Source organism: Siniperca chuatsi, linkage group LG15 (genome assembly GCF_020085105.1).
Source record: "Siniperca chuatsi isolate FFG_IHB_CAS linkage group LG15, ASM2008510v1, whole genome shotgun sequence".
NCBI lineage: Eukaryota > Metazoa > Chordata > Actinopteri > Centrarchiformes > Sinipercidae > Siniperca > Siniperca chuatsi.
Window position 1 is genome coordinate 6,053,148 of NC_058056.1, and position 8,144 is coordinate 6,061,291.

Consider the following 8,144-nt stretch of genomic DNA (forward strand, 5'->3'; position numbering starts at 1 on the left):
CTCAGCCTCTCCACCAATCAGAGCGCGGTTTTCTCAACAGCTGTCCAATCACAGAAAGCGCTGTTAGACGTTGATGTTCGAAACAAACATGGCAGCCATCTAGTGCCGCACACTGTGCGAAGGTTGCTGTTGATTTTAAAGGTTGTCACAAAAATACTGTAAACATGCTCAGCCTGACAATAAGGGAGGTTAGTACGACTATTCGCTTGTTCTTTAAGCTTAGTTCTCCGTGTCTCTCTGGTGCATTTAGCTGCGCATTGGGCGTTTTGTGCTGTCCATTAATAACTACCTTATGAAATAATATAGAATTTCTGATACTTTTGCTCCCTAACTGGCATTAGCTAAAACATAGTGTCTGGTTGTTCTGCTTTGAGAGAAATTGTATTAGCTATTAATTGCATTACATTACATTACATACATTACATGTATTCACGGAAGACATCTTAAGTTAAAAAGTAAGAAAAGCACAAGTGTAATTAATAAAGTTAATGATGGCTGAATTCGATTTAGCTGCTTCAGTTTCGTGGTCCTGGTATTCTGCATGCTGGCTGACTGTCACACTGTCATGGCTGACTGGGACACTTGAATAGAACGTAGCCATCGTTAATGTTATTAGAAACACCTATGTCTTTTCCCTACTATGACAAAGCTAAAATGTCTGCCGTGAAAAAGGCATATTGTGTACAAGAACTGAGTTACATTGCACCACTGGTGTTTCACCATTGTTCTCTAGGTGTCTTTGGCGCTCAGAGAGGGAAGAATCTCCCCAACAGAGCTTTGTAGGAAGTGTTTGAACCGCATCAGGAAAACACAACATCTTAACGCTTACATCACCGTGACAGAGGAGTTGGCACTGACGCAGGCTCGAGAAGCAGAAACCAGACTGCTTCAAGGTGTGGACATGTGAGTGTGTATTCCTATATGTTCTGTGTAGAGTCATAGGTGTTACTGTTTGATCTTGTTTTCCTTCAGGTGCCCCCAAAGGTCCTCTGGATGGAATCCCCTTTGCAGTCAAGGACAATTTCTGCACAAAAAATGTCAAGACCACATGTGCTTCCAGGATGCTCAATGGTCTGTGTGAACCTCAGTGAAAGTTACTATGTCTTATATTTTCCTCTCTATGTCAATCCAGTAATGATAAACTACTGTTACTTTTGCTACAGACTACACTCCACCTTACAATGCTACAGTGGTGCAGAAGCTCTTTGACCAAGGGGCTGTTCTCGTGGGGAAGACCAACATGGATGAGTTTGCTATGGGGTAAGGCCATTGTTATCAATGTCAGAATAGCTCTCTACTCGTAACAGCTAGTGACAAACCCCAGTCTATTTTATAAAGTGCTGTTACGGCAGTGTACACTTACAAGAAGAGACTCAGAGTCCTTTTTCTTTTTTTAGATTACTGGTTGTCGTTGTCTTATTTGTTTATTTGTTTGTTTATTTGTCTCGCAGTGCAGGCAGCACTGACGGGGCTTTCGGTCCAGTGAGAAACCCCTGGAGCTACGCTGCTCCCTACAGAGAGCAGACTGGGACAGCGCCAGACTCTGATTGGGTCGTCACTGGAGGAAGTTCAGGAGGAAGTGCTGCAGCTGTGGCCTCACTCACCAGCTACCTGTGAGGGAACACATTCACCTTCACTGGTTCAGGAGAACCGTTACAAAGACATTTTGAAAAGAAAGATTTGATTCAAATCAAAATGTTTTGGTAATTACTTGGCAGGGCTTTGGGTTCGGACACTGGTGGTTCTACTCGTAACCCTGGAGCACTGTGTGGTGTTGTGGCCCTGAAGCCCACTTATGGTTTGCTGTCCAGACACGGTCTCATCCCCTTGGTCAACTCCATGGACGTCCCCGGCATTATGACCCGCAGTGTCAGCGATGCAGCCATTGTCTTAGGTAAGAAACTATTGACGGCCTGTCATTACACAGATGTAGGCACTGCAAGCTAGTGTCCTATAGTTCACAGTTGAATGTCATCTGGGCCTACATAAAACCTTTTCTTGCTCTTGATGTCAATCCGCTGGCCAGTTTGGTTTAATCAAAATCATTATAGTATGCCTTTGTCGAGTATAGTATGCCAAAGTGCCTGCCAGTCCGCATGTAGGTACAAATTAGGCATGGGACGATATGAAAATTTCATGTCACGATTATCCTGGCCAAAATAATTGCGATTTGCGTTATTATCCCGATAATCATCAAAATATGCTTAAAACTCTTAACGTGGCACTAAAACATACTGGAATCACTTCACCTTACTTTACCTTGTTAAGAAACAACTATTTTTATTGCATCACAGAGAGGACACACATCTTTTTAGTGAACTTCCTTTTTAGTGAAAAACAAAGCCATCTTAAATAATAAGTTCCCACTAGGGTTCTAATCTGGTATGGGAGAGTTGTTGCATCTAATCCGCTTTTCTTTGTTGCTGTTTCCTGTCTCTGTCTACTGTCAGTAAACTAATTCATTACAAAAAAAATTAACAAATCTTATCGTCTTAGATCACTTATCGTTACCTGCACCATCTTTCCTCTAACATCCAGTTTAAGTTTATACATGTATGCTTATCCAAATACCACAAGGAATACTGATACTAAAGGTACCCGGTGGAGTTTTGACCACTAGTAGTACTAGTATGGAGCGATGTATTCCACACGTTTGTTAGACCTCAAGGGACACACACAATGTGTTTTGATGAGAAACACTGAAAGTAAACATAACTTTTATTTGTTTACAAGTAAACTCCACAGGCCACCTTAAATGTATCTCCTCTAATGACAAGAATATGTGGCATTGTCAAGTTGTGCATTATTGTGCATTTGTCATACCTTCAAATAATGGAGCGAACCTGGGATTTTGTTGATATGTCACATAGGAATCCTCCAAGGCCTTGATATTAGAGACTCAACAACAATTCCTGCGCCCTCATCACTGACCGAGCTACCTGAAGACTTCAATGTCAAGAACATCTGTGTAGGCATCCCTAAGGTGAGTTTAGCTCTGTATTCAAATCATTAACTCCTCTGTATTATCTCAGCAGCACTGACACCATATTTTCCCTAAAAAGTAACTGGAATAGTCAAAGACCTAAGCATTTCAAGGGTAGTTGCCAGCTGACACTTGCAAAGTATTATACAAATATCAGTTTAAATGTAAGAACTTAAGTTTTGTTGTAAATGTCAGACACTTGAAGAGTACTGCAATCCTCAAGCTAACAGAAATAAAGGGTAGTAAAGGACTTTTGACGCAGAACAGACTTGTATATACATAAAATAATTTGAGGAAGTCAACAACAACAATGTGAAAAACACAGAGAAACAACCATTATTTCAATTGTACAAAACATTAAAAGTGGTAACAGTCATTAATTTGGCTGGAACTGTTATATCTATATTATATGTTGTCTATTTTTCCATCCTGACAAATTGCTTTTTGTTAAATTTCTACTGATTTGTAAATGGAAACCATGGATACATATCCTGTACTTGAAGTTTGTTTGTTTGTCTTAGCAGCAATATTATCAATATCCTTGTAGAGCACATTATATGTACATAAATATGGTTCTGATTCAGAATTTTAAAATATCTCCATGACCACAAATGCACTGATTTCCTGAAGCTGCTTGTCTTCTCTGTCTCTTAATGTATGTCAGGAGTACCACGCCCCAGGGCTCTCTGAGGAGACTCTAGCGCAGTGGAGTCGTGTTGCTGACATGTTTGAGAGGGCGGGGGCGCGGGTGGAGGAAGTATCCCTCCCTCACACCCAGTACTCCATTGCGTGCTACCACGTCCTGTGCCACGCCGAGGTGGCGTCTAACATGGCCCGTTTTGACGGCCTAGAATACGGTATGAACCAGGTTGCAGTGTGGAGCATTTTACACTAGGTGCCGCTTCACACATTAGATTACACAGGGAGTCTGTTGGATTACAAACAGTACGAAACAGTACAAAATCCGAAAAGGTAATGCTATTGATTTCTGTCTCTCTTCCTGTCAGGCCTTCGTAGCAAGGTGGATAGCTCCACAGAGGCCATGTATGCCTCGACCCGACATGAGGGCTTCAACGACGTAGTGAGAAGGAGGATACTGTCTGGGAACTACTTCCTGCTCAAACAGTAAGACAACAGATTGAACCTTCTTGCGCCCTTCTGATTCAATTCACTAATTTCAAACCAGTGTATAGCTAACAGTGTGCCACTTTATAGCTTTGACCATTTCTCTGCTCTCAGATCTCTATTGTCATTAGACCCTACAGTAAAGAGCACATGTGATTATTTGCCAAGTTGTCTTTTAATGAAAAGTAAGAGAGAATAAAATTGTCGACATGTTCACCCTCATTTTACCAGGAACTACCAGAACTACTTTGTAAAGGCTCAGAAAGTCCGCCGGCTGATCGCAGACGATTTTAAGCGCGTGTTCAGCTCCGGTGTCAACGTGCTGCTGGCTCCCACCACTCTGACTGATGCAGCCCTTTACGCCGACTTCACACAGGAAGACAACCAAACACGCAGCGTACAGGAAGACATCTTCACCCAGCCTGTCAACTTGGCAGGTACAGAGAGAGAAAACGAGGACTTGGCAGTGTGGGAGGATTCAGGAACTTATATATTCTGCATGCATGGATACACACACACTATATACACACATGACTAAAAAAAATTTCACCCATCACTACTTCTTGTAGTTAATGCTTCTTATTATCCTGTAACAAAATGAACATTGGATCATAAATGTTATTGTGAAATTAAAAGAAATAAATGAGTATTTGTGAGCAAAGGCAGTTCTCTCTTTTTTACTGTGTTAATCTCTGGTGGCAGAAAAGATCATAACTTGGTCAAGACATCTAATTTCAGTTTAGATTAAAGTGTACCCTAGAGCCTTAAAGGAGTGTATTTACATTCTGTTCACCTTTCTCCCACCTTTTATCACTCTCCAAACTAACTTGCAACTAACCTTGAGATTTTAATCATTGCCTTTCCGAGAACTTTCCTTCAACTCGATTTTTCTTCACCCCAGGTCTCCCCGCTGTTTCTGTGCCAACGGCTTTATCGAGAAGGGGCCTTCCCATTGGTTTACAGCTTATAGGCGCCGCCCTCCACGACAAGAAGCTGCTCAGTGTTGCCCAATGGATCGAGCAAAGGGTTGGGTTTCCCTCCATCAGTGACTATGGAGACTCCAGCGAGAGCAGAAATGACACAGGAATGACCAAAAGGGAGCAGACCTCAGCTGTTTGAAGAGAACTGTGGACACAAGGAACCAACTGTTGACAAAGTCACTAAACACAGGCACACATAATGGACTTAAAGTGTAACTCAGATGGACAACTCATAAAATGCCTTTTTGGGACATTTTTGTTGGAGTTTCAGCCGTCAGTCCAGTGTTATAGCTTTAAGTTCCCTTGATGGAATGAAATATAATTACAACTTACTGTTATATTTGAAATGCAGGGACTTTGTGTTCAATCTATGACCTGCTGCTATATTTGTTGTCTGAAGGTGGTGCTATTACAGTAAATAAATGCAAGTTGGGCAATTTGAGTGATATTTATTATAAGTCATTTTTACTAAAGTGTCCATGCATACACATACTTTTTAGATTGTCTTATCATTGTTTATTATTGAAGGCACTGAAACTGCTCTCAAACACTGTTGCCAAATCAAGTAACTTTGGTGATCCCTTATTTTTTCATCTAGTGTCATCATCAGGTCAAAATTTCAGTTCGTCCAATACTTTGTTTTATGATCAAATACATTGTTTTGGAATTTATTAAAACATTGCAGAAGAGTTGGGTAACAACTTTGCAAAGACAACCGCAGACTCTTAAAACCATTTTGGCTCACGCAGATACTACCTGAAATACTAAGACTGTCCACAGTAAAGTGCTGCTTAATCTTGGGTTGTTGTTTTTTTTGTTGTACCTTGTGCATCAACATGGTCTATGTAAAAATGCATGCATTAATCTTTAAATTAGTGTGTTAATAATTGCTAGACCTTTGGTGAGTTGATATGACTGATGCTTTATGTTTTAGCTGAGAAGTTTACATGCTTAGCTCACAACACAAAATAATTTCCCTGTTCACTGCTGTGACCAGGCATGTACTTCTTCCTCTTTTTCTCTACATAAATACTTTGTATCTAGAAACGGTACCTATATTCCCCCCCCCTATCAAACTGATACCTTATTTCAATGTACTGGGTTCTCCAAAATGACAAAAGCAATAGTTGCAACAGTCATGCTTCCTTCTGTATTCTAGAACAATTCTGACATAATTTGAATATTCTTACCTCACATCACTTTAACGGACCACACAATTCTCAGTGAAGTGTCCACTGCAAAAACACAAATAGAAATAATCTTGTTTTCAGTTATTTTCTACAAATGAATGTCTGTATTTTGAAGAAGAACAAAAAAGAATAAGGCAGGTTGTTGCTCTAGAGTAAAAAAAAAATAACATTTGATTTTAAAAAATACTTAAAACTAATTGATTTGCTTCATAAATAAGGTGAAATATCAAATATCAGAGCTGTCCATCAGTTGACAGCAGAACAACTCAGGCTACAAGAAATATTATTATTAGTCTTATTATCATTATTGTTCCTATCATTATTATTACTATTTTATTAATATTACAACTACCATTACATTATTATTATTTTAAAATGATATGTGGAATTTGCATTGTGCTACTGTATGCTCTCTCTCTCTCTCTCTCTCTCTTTTTCTTTCTCAACCCAACCGGCTGCGGCAGATGGCCGCCCGCCCAGAGTCTGGTTCTGCTCGAGGTTTCTGCCTCTTAAAAGGAAGTTTTTCTTTTCTGAATTGAATTGAATTGAGAACAACACAAAGCATCTTGTGGGACTCCACTGTATTTAAAGTAGCTCTGTAGCGAGCCCCTACCAAGGCAGGCCACATTAAGACAATTAAGAATAGGATTAAGAGGTTAGTTAGAGCTTGGTCCCTTGTTTCTGTAGATACATTAGTAATTAACAGCTTCACCTTTAAAGGAACAGTTTGACATTTTGGGAAATACACTTATTTGCATATTTCAACTTTGGGCAGAACCAGGCTAGCTGTTTCCCCCTGCTTCCAGGCTTTATGCTATGCTATGATAATCATGTAGCTGGCTCCAGAAAGGTTAAACTATTCCTTAAAACAAGACCTACGGTATGTCATATAAACAGTGTAAGCCCATCATAAACATCGAAACTGGCTGATTTAGTAATGTGTAATATAATAGCAACTTTTTTTTTTACAGATTTGAGGATTATATAATTATAATTCTATTATTATAATAATGTCTATTTTGATTAAGCTCATGCTTCTCTATGACAAAGGATGTCATACCACTGGTCGAAGTCATTCTCAAAGGTTACAACATAAAGGAAAAGTTACAAAATGGCTTCTAATCAGTCTGTAACATGGGTATCTCAAAAATAAATGTGTGAAATCCTGTGTGGCCAGTGAAATGTAGCGCTATAAGTCATATTATATTGAGCCACCTTCGTTGTTTCCAATATTTCACACACACAAGCACAAAGCAGAACATAGAGAGCCATTGCTGGGCTCTTGTTTCCTTTGACATTCTCCGCTACGGATGTGTGGATTTGCTAGTATCCCCTTCTCCCCTCTTTCATCCTCGCTCCATCCCTCCCACCCCCCACCATCTGAACTCTGCTTCTCATTTGATCCTGATCTCAGTGTTCATTACGCAAATGTCGCCCTCGCTCACGGCTGACAGAGAAGGATGTGCTAATGAAATCTAATAATTCTGGTACTGTTACATGGTAACAGGGTCCCTATAAGATAGTATACGCCTATAATCTCTGTATAATCACAGTAGGTTACTTTAGATTGTACAATGCCATCAGTGCTCAGTGCAGAAGGAAGTCTTTGGTGCATTTTGTTACAGTGATTGTAAAATTACATATTACACACACAGAGAAGGGGAATTTGCAATTGCAAAGAACAAGTCGTGTCTTTCCTGGGAGACCATGGAAGTACTGTATATTAAAGGGAAAACAAGCAACAGTGTGTGTGGGCTTGTTCCTCTTTAAACCAGAGGATCAGTGGCACAGCTGGGCGATGCCAGGTGAAGGGATTTCCCAACACAGAGGATGGCTGCTTCCACAGATTAACTTCTGGTCGCATAA

At 40.1% G+C, this 8,144-nt stretch overlaps 1 protein-coding gene across 2 annotated transcripts; it reads left to right on the plus strand.

Annotated features, from left to right (window-relative positions):
• The first annotated feature begins 23 nt into the window (after positions 1–23).
• Positions 24–5,530, plus strand: qrsl1 (glutaminyl-tRNA amidotransferase subunit QRSL1). 2 transcript variants are annotated; one of them, XM_044165627.1, is made up of 11 exons: positions 24–188; positions 734–893; positions 973–1,071; positions 1,164–1,260; positions 1,452–1,613; positions 1,719–1,894; positions 2,871–2,983; positions 3,648–3,840; positions 3,991–4,108; positions 4,340–4,545; positions 5,010–5,530. In XM_044165627.1, the coding sequence occupies exons 1-11, from the start codon at positions 165–167 to the stop codon at positions 5,225–5,227; spliced, it is 1,566 nt and encodes a 521-aa protein (XP_044021562.1). In that variant the 5' UTR covers positions 24–164; the 3' UTR covers positions 5,228–5,530. The 2 variants fall into 2 exon arrangements, with proteins under 2 accessions (XP_044021562.1, XP_044021563.1); XM_044165628.1 differs by lacking the exons at positions 24–188; positions 734–893 and having other exon boundaries at positions 1,033–1,071; positions 1,457–1,613.
• The last annotated feature ends 2,614 nt before the right edge of the window (positions 5,531–8,144 follow it).

Bases quoted from the DNA above. Each gene is read 5' to 3' on its own strand.
- qrsl1 (XM_044165627.1), top strand. From the start codon at position 165: ATGCTCAGCCTGACAATAAGGGAG. The intron at 3,841-3,990 runs GTATGAACCAGG...TCTTCCTGTCAG, and splicing joins TTTTGACGGCCTAGAATACG to GCCTTCGTAGCAAGGTGGAT. The intron at 4,109-4,339 runs GTAAGACAACAG...TCATTTTACCAG, and splicing joins AACTACTTCCTGCTCAAACA to GAACTACCAGAACTACTTTG.